This window comes from Neolamprologus brichardi, chromosome 18, assembly GCF_056152115.1.
Source record: "Neolamprologus brichardi isolate AB-2024 chromosome 18, ASM5615211v1, whole genome shotgun sequence".
NCBI classification, from domain to species: domain Eukaryota; kingdom Metazoa; phylum Chordata; class Actinopteri; order Cichliformes; family Cichlidae; genus Neolamprologus; species Neolamprologus brichardi.
The window spans coordinates 11936290-11952870 of record NC_142121.1 but is presented as its reverse complement, the minus strand read 5'-3'; the positions used below and the strand labels follow the sequence as shown (position 1 = coordinate 11952870).

The window sequence follows — 16581 nt, the reverse complement described above, 5'->3', positions numbered from 1 at the left end:
TTAACAAATTTAATTTTGGTTGTTTGCATAATCCAAAATAAACCTACATTTGCAGCATTCCATGTTCTCCCATTGGCCAGTCAGTCATACACTGTCTCCAGGCAAGTCACCGCACATCTGTTAGCGACTCTGATGTGAATAATGAGGCAAAGTATTTTTGAAAAGGTTATGCTCACTAAATCCCACCAGCATGTTAATTCGGGAAAAAAAATCCCCTAAAAAATTGTATGTTATTTTGCCATTTCGTGAAAGGATGGTTAATGGTTGCTAGGCATTTATTTCCTGTTTATCATCATTCCTTTTTGATTGTAGGATTGCAAAGCGGCATGATGAGGAGAACCCATTTTAGCGCTCACCTGCTACCATCATGCAGGAAAGCTTAAAAGTTTAATTTCAAAACTGAATTCCTTTTGTACTTACAAGAAAACCACCTGGTGATCACTGTGCAGCATTTAAAACCAGATTACATCCTCTAAAATGGTCTTTTCGAAAATGCAAAAAGCTTTCAGATAGCTAATAAGGTTAGTGCTGTTCTATAATGAGTTTTACTTCTCTTGCCAGCAGTAAGCATATTCAAATATTTCAAATGGTAACTATATCATTTTGCAAGGACCTTCGTCTTTTGAAAAGTTCATAAAAGTGAGTCTTGGCACAGACGTACGTGACAAATTTACAGAAAGCTTAGCACTCGGCACAGAAAGAAAGACACGGCAGGCACTTTCAGCTGGGTTTACTTTTGTCTTCTGTTGACAACAGCTGGCGACGTGGGGATTTTATTTTTATTTACGTTCTCTTTACAACACATTACAGTCACCAAAAGTCGTTAGTGGTTCGAAAATGATCACAAGCATTAAAATAAATGTAAAAAAATGTAAGAAGCTCCAGTCATTTCAAATGAAGGAATGTTATTCTGCAACTACGACTAACACGGTTCAAAATACATACAAAACGTGTGTTTAAAAGGCAGTTTTAATGCTGTTTGTCTTACGTCAGGTGTCTGTGTGGCTTTGCTGAAAAAAGAAGAAAACATTCCAACTAATCCATTTGACTGGATAGTTAAACAGCGACTAGTGAAACCAGTTATATCGATGTGGATTTTAGCACCTCCATTCCTGTTATGAATTTTAAAGAAACATTCAAGTCTACGCTTTCCACCCTGCATATTAAGCTCACCAATCGCAGTCCATCTTTGGCTCAGGGTTGGGGAAGGAGCACCTTTAAAAGAAAGCTCTGGGGGAAGAGGAGGCTCTATCTGTAGTGATACATATGGATTTTTGGCTGGGCTTAACACACCAGATAAGTCTCTTCCTCTAAAGATTTCTCCCACAGCAAGCACCTTCTCCCCCCATCTTTTTTTTCCTTCCCAGCCACACCGCGCTGCATCTAAGGCTAACCAAACCCTTATCCACCCTTCATCTTCTCTCTGACTCCGCACAACAACCTTGATTTCCCTTCATCTTTGAATAAAACATACCATAGAGACAGCCACACAGTACCTTCCATAACACACAAGGTCAGAAATATGACATATTCTAAAGAGTTACATTACATTTCTTCCCTGCCTCCATAAACATGTTCTCCATGTGTTTTCTTGCACACATGTAAAAATGCCTCAGAAACATTTGCTTTACTTGGGGTGACATACTGCTTTTGTTTTGTTTTTTAAACTTCACATGTAATCTAAATTTTAACACTTTTAACAAGACACACATATACATAAAACACGCAGTGGCGACCGGAAAAGAGCTAGCTAGATTATAAGTTTTTGTTTGGCGTCTTCAGTGAGGACTAAAGGCGGATTTGTGCCCATCCGTTTCTTTCCTCTGGAAGTAGTGGGCAGAGGAGAACCTTTTGGCTTTCGAACCAGCAGAAAAAAAAGACAGTAAAGGGCCGGAGAAGAAGGGCTGGCAAAGGGACGTGCCCCTTAGGGAGGTGGTGCTTGAAGGGCAAACGAGAGGGCGTTGGTCGATCACTGGTGAACACGAAGGGAGGGGAGAGAGAGAGAGATGTCCATCACCGAGTTGAGAAAAGAGAAGAAGCAAGAGGAGGAAGGACAGAAGAGAGAGGAGCAGAGCATTGAGCTGTAGGCCTGGCAGTCAGATAAGGAGAGGCTTAAAGACTGGAGTGGATTGTGTATAGGCCTTTTCTGTGGGGGAATAATGCAGTGCAGACTCACTAACCGGCAGGAAGAGGAAGAGATAAAGGAAGTCAAAGACATTAAGGACGGCGAGAACGAAACAGGGAGTTTAGAGAGAGGAGATGATTCTCAAGATGGGGGCTGACATGAAGAGCAAATAACAGAGGAGAGGAGACCGCAGGGGAGGCAGGGAGGGAGATGTAGAGAGAGATATCTTGTTACCAGCACGCTAAAATAATTAGCCCTGGGTTGTCGAGGAGAAACGTGCAAGCGGATTAACTGGACCTAAAATAACTCTGAAGCTGCACCTCTTCCTGGTAAGCTCTTTTGTCAGACTCGTGAGAGCGTTCGCCAGCCTCGGGGGCCGTGACGTCATTCCAGGTTGTCAGTCCCCGGCCGTCGAGTCAACAGCAAACCGCCTCATGCACTTAGCGCAAACAGCACAGCAGGGCCCCCTCCACCTGCTCTGCTCGCCTCTCTCTTGCACCCCCTTCCCCCAATCTCCTGTCGTCTGAAAAATGTGCAGCTGTTACAGTAAGCCCGTACGCTCTTATAGGACCAGAAATAGCCCCCTTTAGCCAGGGCAGGGACACAGCGACAACCTCCATTAGCTCAAATGTGAGAGGATTGAATCACCCCGAGCTCGAGGGCTTGAACCTCTATCTGCGCCGGCTGAGAGCAGGAATCATATTTCGCTCCCACTATCACTCTCCTGTCCCTCTCTGTCTCGCTTTTTCTCTGTCTAAAGACCAGAGTGCACTCGCAGCTCCGCTTAGTGTGTGTGTGTCTGTGTGTGTGTGTGTGTGATTGAGTTGTAAACATTAAGCGGGGACATTCAGGGGACTCTAAACACAAGGGGATATCTTTCAGGTTCCTCTTAAGGAAGTTATGTACATAGTTAGGCCCTAAACAGTTTTACAGTTTGCCCAATGAGCACATACAGGATCTCCGGCGAGGCGTCGTGAAAATTATTTGACACCATTGCCGCTGATATAGTGGGACTATTCTTACAGCCAGTGCTGTCTTGAAAGAGTAGAGATAATGGAAAATAATGGGGGTTGCATCAGGCTGGGCGGAAAAGGAGGGAGCAGACTAGAGGATTGGAGGCAGTCATGGAGAAGTCAGACCTTTATCTACAGGAGGAAGAAAAGAGGGAAGGGAGGTGAGAGAAAGAGAGAGAGAGAGAGAAACAGGATAGAGCAGTTAGCATATAAATCACTTCTGTAATTTGAATTAACAAGAAAGTCAGGAAATTCACAGTGAAAGGAGGAAGAAATGGAATAGGAGAGGGGAAGAGAAAGAAGATCAGTGTGAGGTGAGAAAGTTGGAGTTTGACATGTCGCCTCTGAAAAAAGCAAATTGGCTTGTCCCCGCAGCCAGGGCTTCGTGATGCGTATCGGACGCACTTGGAGAAAGCTCTTCTTTTTTTTTTCGGTGGATAGGATCACAATGAAAGGAACCAGAAAGGCAGAACCCAGGGAGCAGCTTTTTAGATTTTGTTATCAAACCAAGCCGTCTTAGGGTCTCGCTTCAAATGGCATATCTTATGACCTGACAAAAGCACTCGGGGTGCTGGCTGGTGTAAGAGATTATCACGACATCTAAGATCTCAGCCAGTATAGCTGCGTTTATAATCATCAGCCTGTGACAGGAGCAGTTATGATTTGACTCATTTATTCAGGGACTCAGGTTAGCGTTGTGGGTTGAAAAGCAGGTTTGTGGTTTCTCAATAGACTTCCCACTCTCTTATCTTCGATGGGTCCCCCACCCCCACCTCCCTCTCTCGTGGTCTGTTATTTGAAGGTGAGCTGATTGGCGAGCCTGGAGAGGAAGCCAAGCGGTTCGGACCTCCCTGTCCCTCCTTCACCGCTGGGGCCCTCCTCACCATTTCTGCGAGTCAGCTCCAGCTCGATGGTCATCAGTACCCGACCCGAGCCCTCCTCTCCTCCTCCCCCCGCCCTCTCTGTTTTTCTGACTATGGTTCGCTGCTGCTGCTTGGCCTGGGCCTTCCCCACCGCCTGGCGTACGGGCTGGAGCAATCGGTCAGCGAACCCGCCCCAGCCCCTCCCCGTATCCTATTTCTTATCCTTGCGTGACTCCTGCTTCTTCTTTTCCGAGGTGGCCGCCTTCACCTTGGAGGGGTCGGCGGGAGGCACAGGGCCCTGTGGGGGGAGGAGGGAGAGGGGAATTGGGGGGAGAACAGGGGAGGAGAGTCACTTCAGGAGGAAAGGAGCGTGAGGAAGAAGAGAGAAAAGAAGGAGGGGGGTGACACAGGTGTGTTAGAGGTGAGAAGATGAAATATGGGGTTAGCAGGGTGGGTGGAAATGTGAAGAGGAGAGAGAAAAACACATTTAGGTGGAAAAGGAGGAGGAGGGTGAGGAGGTAGAGAGAGAGTCCTTTTAGGGGAGGGGGTAGCAAGTGAGGGGGGGCGGTGTCCAGAGCTGTAAGGGGGTGACAAAACAGGTAACCATGCGTTAGGATGGGACCCAGTGGCAGGTAGGCTCCATACACCTGTGACAACTGAGTGACAATTGATGATTAACAAACAGACAAACACACACACACATGCAGAGTAGATTTTGATTGGCTATTGAGCAAATATTGCCCTTGAATTATTTACATATCCAGTGTCTTTGAATTTAGCCTTGGTTTGTATAAATTAACTCTTTGCCGTCCTTGTCTCGGTCAAAAATAGTTCCCTTTACTCTACCAGCCACATTCGCCCATTCACTCCCACACATTCACGCAGTGCTTTTTTTTTACTATACATACAGCACTTTTACTTCCACTTATCAAACACACATAAATGACACATCAGGTGCAGTTTCAGGGTTTTGAAATATCTCGCCCAAGGACGCTTTTGCATGCCGACTGAAGGCACCAGTGATAAAACCACCGACCTTCTCATTAGTGGACGACCTGCTATTCCTTCTGAGCCACCGCTGGATCCTTCAAAGAAAAATGTTTACAAATGTCTCAAATTTAGCTGGAAAGTGTTTTCATCTAGGTTACATTTCAGTGCTGAACATTATTCCTCTGACTGGAGTTCACTACGGAGTGAAGACCTTTAGCTCAATGCGAGGAAGCTGTTTAAACACTGTTGAAAGTGCCGTTGCAGATGGAGCAGGGACAGTTAAACGCCACGCATTGAACTCTTTTTAATTATTTTTAAAAGAAAGATTTTTCATGATTAAAATCGAGGTAATTTTGCTTTAAAGTCTGACTTTGTGACTTATAAATAATTATACTGTCATTTTTCTTCTCCCGTTTTTATGGGTTTCGCTTGTTGTTCAAATACATAAATGGTGAAAATCCAATATGTTTGCACGACCCTCTTAAAAAGAAATGCGTCTCTTGGGGGGGTTAGCCTGTTAAATATGAAACATGTTTTGATATCAGACACGCTTCATTCGACCATTAAATACTAGATGTCTGGTGCATGTTTTAGACTTTTACAGTTACACCAAGAACAGAAAAATTAAATCATTTCCAGGGTGGCTGCACTTTGAGGCACAGCATCCCATCACATTTAAAAAGGGCAGTTCCAGGGTCAGAGTGGCAACAGAAAATTAAATATTTCTGAAGTATCTAACTGAGCTACTGAATAAATAATAACTAAAGTGTGCAGGGGAATAGTCGTTATAAATCTTCAACACTGTTTTGCTGTAGCTGTGGTCAGGGACAGACTTGCGTAATCTCTTAACATCCTCCAGGCCTCCGGTTACCCTTTGAGGGTTTGGGTTAAGGTTAAGTTAACATTATGCATCATAACAGAAGAACTGAGAGCTAGGTACAGTTCACTTAATTTTTAAAAGTAACATGCTCTAGTTTGAGAGCACGCTTGTTTAACCTGTGGCTAAAACACACTCTAACCCTAAACCTGAACGAGCTAAACTCTTTATTTAGCTTCTGCTTATGTAACTTTGCAGTTTTACTGGCAGTCCTTCTGTTTATCGTTTGTGTGTTTTCTAAAAAAAAAATCTCCTATGAGAAATCTATAAACGCAGGAGGAGGAGAGAGGGAAAATGAAGTAAAGTGTTGCTTCATTTGAGCACAACAAATCCAGGAGGAAAGACTTGACCAAGTGGAGATAAGGTCAAGGCAACACTTAACTTTACAATAACTGTATTCCAGTGCATTAACCCCTGAGTTAACCTATTGAAAACTATCACAGGCGCATGATAATGCTTTGATGGAGCCTAATAAAACTTTGCTCGTATGTAATGGTTTTTATAATGCCATTCCTTTTGAACCCCGGGTCAGCACAGTGTTGTCGTGTTACAGAGAACAGAGTGAAGAGGGAAGCGTGCCGGATATGAGGCTTCGAGACTGAAATACTCCTCTAATACGTGAGGTTAGTCAACAGTGGAAAGCACACTAGAGGCGGTTTCTACCCACTGAAGCTCCCAGTAATAATACCCCGCTGATTGCATTAGAAAATTTATCTTCTTTAATTACGCACTCTGCAGAAGCTGCACACACAGACGGCAGTTGAGACACACAGTGCAACCAACTCGACGGGGAAGCTGCAAGGGCCGTCCGGTGTCATTATCTTCGATCATCCTACATTCTCTCATACATCACTGTATTGTTTACCATTATGCATCCCAAGATAGGCTCGAGTTTTGCACTGCGGTGTTTTCCATAGCTCCCACGCTAACGACGGGCTTGCTTCGTAAACACACTCCTGCCTGCTTATGCAGAACGCAGTACCACCCTCGTTACAGGGGCTGCACACACTTCAAAGGAAATGTGGGTACAGTGGCAAAATAGGAGGGACTGGCGGGGAGGTAGATAGGTAGGTAAGTGGCTGCGTCCCGTGCTGCATACTAAAAAGAGAAGGTGACAGGTGAGGAGGGAGATTGAGAGGTAGATGAAGAGCGAGAGGTAGTGATTTTCTGTCTGGAACCAAAGCTGATCAGAACCCAGAATACCTGAGGAGGGAGAGGAGAGAAACTGGAACGGGAGAGAGGAAGGGGGCGGCGGGGCGTGGGGAGGAGGGTGAGGAGGCAATCGGCAGAGAGAGGGAGTTAAAAAAAAATGAAAGAGCAAAGAAGGAGTTACAGATAGATGCTTCTCATGGTCAGCAAGGTAGTCGAAGGCATGGAGAGAAGAGGAAGATGCGACTGAAGAGTGGGAGACAGGGGACCGGATAAAAGGAATCTGAATGAGAGAGAGAGTGTGCGAGGGAGGGAGTGGAGTGAAGTGAGGCAATTGGGGAGTGGAGAAGAATGGGTGGGTTGTGTGTCTGTGTGTGTGTGTGTCTGTGCTCAGATCGATACTGAGTGCACTCAATTATCATTCCAGTACAGTGCGTGTGTGTGTATGCGTGTTCAATCCTTTGAGCTTTCTTATGTGTGTGGCTGCAGGGTAAAGTCCTCTTCCACAACTCCACCTAATGGGGAGTAGCGGGCACCACAGGGTTTCTTTGTCTCTCTGTCTCGCTCACCCTGTTGTTCACTTCCCTGCCCAAAAGCCTTTTTTGAGATTTGTAGTGCAAGCCCAGCAAACAGAGGAGCGACGAAGACGGCGATGCTGATGCAAAGTTGTGTCGTGTCAGCAGAGCCTCCTAATAAGGGCTATTTGATCAAACAACCGCTTATGAGCGCACTGTAAACTCCCACGAGTCCTCTCTGTGTGTGGTGCAGCTAGAAGACCAGAACCGGCTCAGAGGAGCGAAATAAATAAATAAGCTAAAACACACTGGAGAGTGAGCTCAGATGGAAAAGCTGTTTTCGCTGTATATTTTTCTTCCAAGCAGAGACTTGCAGGAGAGTAACTGCAAATGACAACGTTGTCAAATATTTCAGTGTCCTTTTGGCGGCGAGTTATTTATTCATATATGCACTGTCATCCGCCGCAGGCACTTGAGAGCAACTGACTGCAGCTCAAGAATAACCTGACAATCATATGACAGTAGAAAGGAAAGAAGAAGACAGAAGGAGGAAGCGGGGCTCCGGGGAGATGAGAATGAGCGCACTTGTTTAAGGTAGGAGGAAGTCTCGGTCCTTGCCGGTGTCGCCCTCTAGGTTTACGCTACAGGGGCAACGTGGCGCACTCCGGAGCCCGCCACCGCTTTACAGTTGCTTCTACCTGTGGCTAAATGACTAGCTGTTACAATAACACCTTTGATCTCCTGCCGCGGATATCTTTACACGTCTCTCGTTTCAAAGCCGAGTCTTGATTGTTGAAAACGCCTTGAACTCAAATCCTTTGACTTCTGTCTCTCTATTTTTTTCCTTCTTTTTTTTTTATTATCAGCATGCAAAGCATACAGTCGATTACAACCCTGCAGCCCCCACATTACCACAGAGTAATCAAACAGAACTTGCCCTGGTGCACAAAAGAATACAAGCCACCAAAACGTCTGATTAATCCACCTCTTGAGGCTATCACACCCCCATGAGGAACAGAAGGGGGAAAAAAATACGCCAACTCCTTGGCGTGCAGCAGCGTAAAACCACTGATAACAGCCCAGACCATAATAGACCCCGTGATTTTCATTTGACTCCCAGTGAGCAAAATCAGCAGCTCCCGTCCATTTCCCCACTGCGAGCAATCATAGTCCCATTCAGTAAGGCAATAGCATTAGTGCCATAACCTGGCCTCGGCCATTTCACAGTCACTGGTTTGAGTGTTTCCTTCTTTTTTTTTTGTTTTTTTGCCCCGTAGCTGTGTACAGGCACCGTACTGTTAGGACCCCTCCCATCCCACCCCCGAGGGAGCTGAAACAGTGGTGAGGACCACGAGAAAGAAAAGTGTGATGGCGTGGGCTTTAAAGCACCACGAACGCTGAGACAACACAAGAATTTTAACAGCTTGAACACTGTTATTAGTGTTAGCGGGCCCGGCTTTGAATGGCATGTTATTTTGTTGTTGATATGTTGCTGAGAGGAGGAGCCGGCTGAGTGCGAGGGCATACTCGAGCTGGTTGGACTGGCATCGGGGGAATGCGATTAGGAAACTGTGCCGTTATGCACTGTCATGTTGGATGCGTGCTATTGTGTTGCTGCACTGCAACAGAGGAGATGAATATTCCCTCTGACAACATGTTTCCTGAGCCCAAATACTCAAACACTGAATGCCATTGTAACCTCTCCAAAAGCACATGATTTTACTATTAGCGCCTGAATGTGACAGCAAACCAATCTGTTGCTTTTGGTGTTGTCGGCTGGATGTGTATATGCGCCGGTCTGTGTGTGTGTCTGTGTGTGTGGTGGGGCTGGACGGAGGCAGAGGAAGAAGAGGAGCGGGGGCAGGAAGGAGAGGAAGAGAGGCATGTGGAATAAGTAGAAGGGGAAACTTGCCTGTCTCTGCTGTGAACCCTCTTTCTTTTTCTTGCCATGTTTGCTGGAGGGGACAAAAGAAAGACAATGTCAGGATGTCGAATCTATCTCTCCCTCCAGTGGTCACAGGGCTGCATTGCCTGGCAGCCATCATAAAGAACATCAACTTAATCTACTGGCCCTGTCTCGAGCACAGCCCCCAGGTGCTAGATGTGTTAAGATCTCATAAGACTGGAAGATTGGAAGGGTATAAGCAAGATGATGAATCTGTCATTTTCATGATCTAGTAGATAATCCACTCAGAAACCTTCACTTCACTACTTTTAATCATCTCGCCTTGGACCTGAGCAGTACTGTTTTTAGATTAAATCTAAATCGAGAGATCATTATCTGTGTCTTTACAGCTGACTAACTTCAATTTTAAACGCCGCACACCTAACCAAATCAAATCGTGGCACAGCAGCTATGCCAGCTTGGCCACGCAGGTGTCCATGCCAGGGATGGGCTCCGGCTTCAGCTCCAGTCCCTGGCAAAAACCCGACTGGCAGAGAGTCGCCGGCCACAGGCCGGGCACTGACCTGACACTGAGGCTGAAGACTCGGCGTGCCACCAGTAACCTCATTAGGTAGTAGATGACCACGATGAGCACCAGCAGGCCCAGGACCACCCCGATGATGGCTCCTGTGATCACGCCAGCCTGGATGGGCACTATGAGTGGACGAGAGGAAAAAGCAGATGAGGAAAGGTCAAAAAGGACAAAGATGGAAAAGTGGCAGTGGAGAGCGAATGCCAGGTTGAAGTCAGAAGTGTTCGTAAGAAAAAAAAACAGTAAAGGAGATGGAAAAGAAACGATGCTGTCATTTGTGGGAGGAAATTGGTAGGAGAGGAAAGGGTAAACAAAGCTAAAAGGAAAGTGAATAAGAGATGAAAGCAGCAAAGAAAAGTAAAGCAAAAGATAAAATAACGGTTGAATGAAAGATTAAAGATACCAGCACAGTGAAGGTAGAGAAGGAGATGAAGTGACAGAGAGATAAGGTAGAATAAAGGTGAGATCAGAGAGAGAGTCATGGAGAGAGGTGCTGAGGGAGAAAGTGGAAGACGATGGCGTAGGGGATGGAAGAGAGAAATGGGAGGAGAAGCTGAGAAGGAGGGGGTGAGAAGAAGTGAAAGGGAGGCAGTGATAGCAATCGCAAATAGAGAAAGAGATAAAATTGTAATTGATTTCATTTAACGGGAGGTGTGAAGAATTCTAAATGAGGCAAAGCAACGACAGTTGCTTGATTCTGATGAACGGCGAGAACTGAGATTAATTTCAGAGTTTCAAATGATTAAAACAAATGAGAACAGTTCACTTTCAATGGAAAAAAAAGAATACAGGGCGGGTGGGAATCTAGCAAGCAGGAATTTAATTTAGGAGACAAACCCCCCACAGGACGTCTCACCTTTCTCAAACACCAGCAGTCGGACACTGGAAGGCCGGCCCACTATGTCAGGGGGGTTCTTAGCGTCACAGGTGAAGGTGCCGTTGTCGTTGAGCTCCAGGTTTTTGAGCAGGATGGATCCGTCACGGCGACCTGGGTTTCCCACAAACTCCAGTCTGTCTCTAAAGGGACCCTTGTTGTCAACGTAGGCAGCACCACCAGTGTAGTGGAAGATCTACAAAGGACAGTCAACACACTGTCACTCTGACTAATGCTGCATTTGGATGTTTGGTAAGTAGAGCAGCAGATCAGACCTGTGATTTCCTGCAATAACAAATTTTGCCACTATTTGTGTGCATTTTTAAAAAAAATATAGAGATGCACGAAGCACCTGTCAGGGGGACACTCATGGAGCATTAGAAAAAAATAGGGCACAGCTTTTAAAACTGGCAAGCAGCTTCACACGAGGGCCAGAAAATAATATTCAAAAGCAGCTCCTGAGGGGTGTAGCAAATGTGACGCCAATTACTACCGCACGAAAAACATATACAACATTTATAACTAATATATGGTGGATAATTGATAACTGAGGGGCTTTGGGGAATTCCAGGGAGTGGACCAAATCCCAGTGAAACATATGAGCAGTCTATTGCTTTGCATTTATAACCTATTAATTATTAAGTCCATTCAGCGTGCTGCCATTACTGCAGCAGCAAGTCTACAGTGATTACCGCTGCCTGCTGACACTGACTGCGGTGACCTATAGATAGTTTAACTGACAGAGTTAGCCAGTTTACTGTTTCTGATGCAGACGTTGTTCTTGTTTGGTTGCCCTATTTAGAGGTTCTTATCTTTCCCAATAATACAACAGTAGGTTGATTAAATTAGCCCATTCTTGATTTACTCCACCACCACAGCTCCCAGAGCAAGAGCTAGCTACCTGTTTCACTGTATTAAATTAAGCAGATGCACACTAATCACTGTGGTACTGCAGTTAGCAATGATGTTGTTACTGGGAACAAAGCACTTTTTCTTAATAGTTTTGGTCTGTTTCTTGTGCACATCTTGTGCTCTGCACACACAGGTTAATGTATATGGTCTCAAACCGGGCAGCTTACAGCTTATTGAAGGCTTGTAAATCTCACTCCTGCTGGACCAGCTTAAACTGCAGTATTGACTGCACAGCGTTGTCAAAGGTAGTTTTACATGTAAAGCAATTTAAAAGCCGGAAGCAAAGGAGAGCTTTGCATTTAGATGTCTGCATATTGTCGTGACTTCTGGTTCTTCTTCCTGGAAGAAGTGCCATGACTTTTAAAATGATGACATGCCGTCACCAAGTATCGATTATTAAGCATTAAATGGTCACAGTGGCAGAATCGGGGTGATGCTCTGGATTTTACAAGGTCAAGGTCAAATGTGTCTTTCAAGGCTTCATCTATAAATAAAGACCTGAGGCCTGCGGTTGCTGTTACCAAGTCCCACGTGAAAAGAAGAGGAGCTTTCATATGATTAACGTGTCAGAAATCAAGTATGACATTTTAAAGGGACAAATGCAGCGTGACAACAGATAGAGATATGAAACTGTAAATCTGTCCAGGCAGGGAAAGAAATGAGCGACTGAAGATAAGTGAGGAAAATAAATAAATAAAAGAAGAAGAGAAGTCTAGTTTCAAAGTGAGGCCACCGCGGGAGACAGATGAAGGCGAAGGAGGTGAGGGAAGGACATAATGAGAGAGGAGGGGAGGGACAAAGAAGGTAGAGCTGTGGAGGAGGAGATTAAGGGAGGTGGACAGAGGGAGGCGCAGTCAGGGTGGGGAGATAGAGAGATTAGAGAGATGGCAGGATGATAAGGGCAGGGAGAGTGAAATTAAAGAGCAGGAGGCAGGTGATGCAGCGGGAGGAGTGGGGAGATTAGCAGAGAACATTGCTTTTAGTTAGTGCAGATGTTAGAGTAAACTGAGTACTTGTGTATGATGACATTTCAGATATGCACAGTACTGCATTTGCTGGATTAAACATGGATTTGTTTTTGGATAACCGCGCTCCCTCAGTGCTCTACAAATCACTTTGTGAATTTTGGAAGACATTTAAAATACAGACATCCGAAGATTAAAGAACATCTCCCGAGATAAATCAAATCGCGTGGCCTCCAAAAGAAAACCACACCTTCTTCCTATTATCGGTTTTCTCCCTTTGCTTGCCGTGTTTCGCAGAGATGGTGAAAACAATAAAAAGTCTTTTGGAAGAAAATATAGACATTTTTGGCAAGTCTAAATTTCTGTCAGTGCAGCAGACTTGTGTGCTTCCCTCCTAAATATTTATACATGACTTTGTGAATGTGAGAACAGTGGGAGTAAACAACATAAGAATGTCATTCATGCAAATAGCAAGAAAGGAGGGAAGGCTCTCCTGCTGTAGCCCGCCTTAGTGATTTACATCTGGCTCTTTAGCTGCCAAATGCTCCATTATCTCAACAGCTAGACGCTATCGTTGGCTGTCTGCTGTTTGATTCTGGACAAGAGATGTTTTACTGACACAGCTGCATGCTGCAGATGAAAACAACACTGTTGTGGGCAGGGAAACAATGACTTTATAGATACCACGCTCGGTGACGTTTCGCTGGAGTTTCATCAAGCGCAGCTTTGATGCGACTATACTTGAATTGCTTGTTCCTTTCAAAGTAGCCGACCTATAAACACACAACCTTTCATTTTGCATAGCGTGTGTATATGTGTGTGAATTCGAGTATTACAGAGATGGAGTCCCGTGAGCCATCGGGCCTGTATGTCCAGGAGAAGGTGACGTCCTCCGAGGTCCAGCGCCAGGAGAAGAAAGAACAGGAGAGTCGGATGTCAGAGCCCACCAAGGCGTGCCGCTCCCAGCCAGTGTAAATCGCTATGGCCTGGGACTGCTCAGGCACTGGGAGACACAAAACAGGTTTAAGTGGTTAAATCACACATAGAAAGAACAAAATATTCTGGGAGCTCATATTATTTTTGATACTATGAGTTGACCTTCACTATATACTGTGTTCAGGAATCTAAATGTGTAACTACAAAAACACATGTACATAGTTGTTAGTGTGAGCTGGTGTATAAAAATTAACATGCACTGTTTCGTAGAATACCTTGAGTACCTTTGTGAATATTTTTACACCTAAACTGTTATCAAGAGACACAAAGTAGTCCTCTTTTAGCATAATGCTAGGTGCATGCATATACATCCAGATAGTCACTGACAAACTGCACATTAAGTGGGGTCAAATGTGCCATTGATTCAGAGTTGCACTCAGTAAATATTTGGGTTGTCTCTGAAAGGGGGAGCTTCATTTTCTCCATTGGTAGGGATAATGTTGGCCTAATCATGTGCACAGTTTATGCTTGAATAATATTTAATGATCTATGTTAATTCAGTCTTGGCTGCAAAAATCAATATTTTAACTTCCTCCAAAAATGCACTCAGCATCTCAAACAACTACCAAAGCCCCTCGGAGCTGCACAGCCTCGCCGCTGAGCAGTATCATTTTTTTGTATTGTTCACTTTCCCTTGGACCGCGCCACCAACGAGTCACAGTATTCTCACTGCTGTATCAACACGAATGCCCTTAAGCACTCTGGAGTTTTCAACACCCAGGGAGTAAAGTTCGCAGCTTTCGCTGTGCACATCCTTGAGCGATAGCCAACCCCCGCACAACTTGTCAATGAAATCACGCTTGACGTTTTTAATTAAAATTCTGACAAAACATCTGACAGGAGGGAGTTTAGAAAGCTGCCTCCTCGAGACCAAAACTCCTCAGTTAAAAAGCTGTAATGCTGCTGCTCTTTAAAGATGCAAGCTTGGAGACACCTGCTTCGAGAGAGAAGCACAGATGGACGGTGCTGACCCATTTACTGGAATGCATGCAAAAAGAGACTGAATCTTCTACAGGTGTGCTGTTGGCCTTTTAGATTAAATCAATACAGCAAATGCCAAGATATCAATTAAAATGCTTTAGCTAAGTGTTAATCCAGTGTAGTGGGAGGTATTAGAGTGCACTCTGAGATTGATTCAGTATCAAAGCTATTAAACCTTTTTCATTGTCATCAAGTTTATTAGTTTTCAGGTAGCACAAAACACACAAAAACCCACTTTGCCGTATCCTCACATTAATAGAAAGATCATTTCTACATCATCACTTTCAGTAGATTAAGTTAAGTGTGAGCTTTTTTTGTTAGAGACGTCCTCAAAAATGAAGTTAAAACTTTAAAAGAAGATGTTTTCTTTCATTTTCCCCCCCGTTTTTTTTTTTGTTGTTGTTGTTGTTTTACCTATTCCCAGGAGGACAACCGACGTCAGCGCCAAAAACGTCAGCATGGTCTCTGGCTTCTACGGAGCTCCCAAAAGACTGATGCTGCAGACCCGACTGGAGTCGGTCGAGGAAGAGTCCCTCTCTGGAGGGAGCGTGAGTGGAAGGAGGAGAAAGAAAGAGGTAAAAGAGAGTGGAGGGGTGCAGGATGCCAGGACAGAGGGCTTCAAAACAGGACAACAACAGAAAACCCACTGTCCCAAGTTTTATACCCAACCACACCCCTCGTTCAGGCCTCAGCCCGGCCCATTCCTCCTCTCCTCACACTCCCCTCCTCCCGGCTCTCTCCATTTCCCTCTCTGAAATAAATGAGCGCATGCTATCTTTTGAAGTGGAAAAGAAAGGCAGGTGACAGACACCTGCTCAGTACAGTAGTTGGTGAATTAATTGGATAGGCAACTAGGGGCGAATTTGCAAAGTATGCGCGACATTACAGAATGATGAATGTGATGTGTCACATTAAACCCTCACCTTGATGTGACTGAGCTGACAGGAGATGCTAATTAACACTTAGTGTGTAGGTGCAGGTAAAAGCGTGTGACGGGGACTCGTGACCATATGCGGCTGCTCTGTATGTGATCACTGCTCGCATGTTAGTATAACATGGAGTGATCCAGCAGAGAGGTCAGTCCAGGGCTCTCTCCTCCATCCCCCATGCCTCACCCCTCATTCTCTTCTCCTTGCACTTTCGCCCTGTGGCCCAAACAATGCACCGACTATTTTCTCTCATTCTTCCCCCTCTTCAGATTCCTGTCATTTGCTGACGTCTCGCACACGAACACAAAGGAGAGAGAGTGGACAGGGCCTGACTGGTGTTTGCCTGTCTGTCAATGGGGCTTTCTTCCTCTCCCTTTCTTTTTCCCTGCCCAGACAAAGCTGCGTATTGAAATCGCAGCACCCACTCCTCACTTTTCCAGTGGCACAGACAGCAGTAGAGTGTGGGGAGAGACATGCTATATATAGATGGGTTGATATGAGGACAAGAGAAGAAGCACCGACGTGCAAGTGAGGCAGCGGCGAGATACAGGCGCAGGGTGAGGAAAATATGAGAAGGAGAGCAACGGTGTGAGCGAGAGTGAGATTTAAAAAAAAAAAGTCTGATTTCTGGAGGTTTCATTCAATCATTTTGTCACCCGTCATGAATATGGATTCATTTAGCCGCTGGCATATTTGTAGTGAATACATGCTCAAATTAGGAGTTCTCCTCTAGCTTCAGCAAACACACAAGCTGGATACACTCAACACTGAAGTGTAAATCATATCAACCTTGATTCAAGTCCTGCTACCTCTCTTTAGAATTTGTATATGATGAGTGAGAAGAGCTGGCACTTGACAAGGACGTCCACTTTACCCACTTCACGTCATTATTACACTGAGCCCACTTATCCAAGT

General features: G+C 45.1%; 1 protein-coding gene across 4 annotated transcripts; it reads right to left on the bottom strand.

The window, feature by feature from the left end:
* Positions 1–715: 715 nt before the first annotated feature.
* mpz (myelin protein zero) lies at positions 716–15383 on the bottom strand. 4 transcript variants are annotated; one of them, XM_087832543.1, is made up of 7 exons: positions 15152–15383; positions 13597–13763; positions 10866–11079; positions 10002–10131; positions 9445–9487; positions 4023–4299; positions 716–3270 (listed from the first exon to the last, which is right to left on the bottom strand). In XM_087832543.1, exons 1-6 carry the CDS (start codon positions 15195–15197, stop codon positions 4213–4215), a joined length of 687 nt encoding a protein of 228 aa, XP_087688669.1. In that variant the 5' UTR covers positions 15198–15383; the 3' UTR covers positions 716–3270; positions 4023–4212. The 4 variants fall into 4 exon arrangements, with proteins under 4 accessions (XP_087688669.1, XP_006792440.2, XP_006792442.2 ...); XM_006792377.3 differs by having other exon boundaries at positions 4270–4299; positions 15152–15382; XM_006792379.3 differs by lacking the exon at positions 4023–4299 and having other exon boundaries at positions 15152–15382.
* Between the last annotated feature and the right edge of the window lie 1198 nt (positions 15384–16581).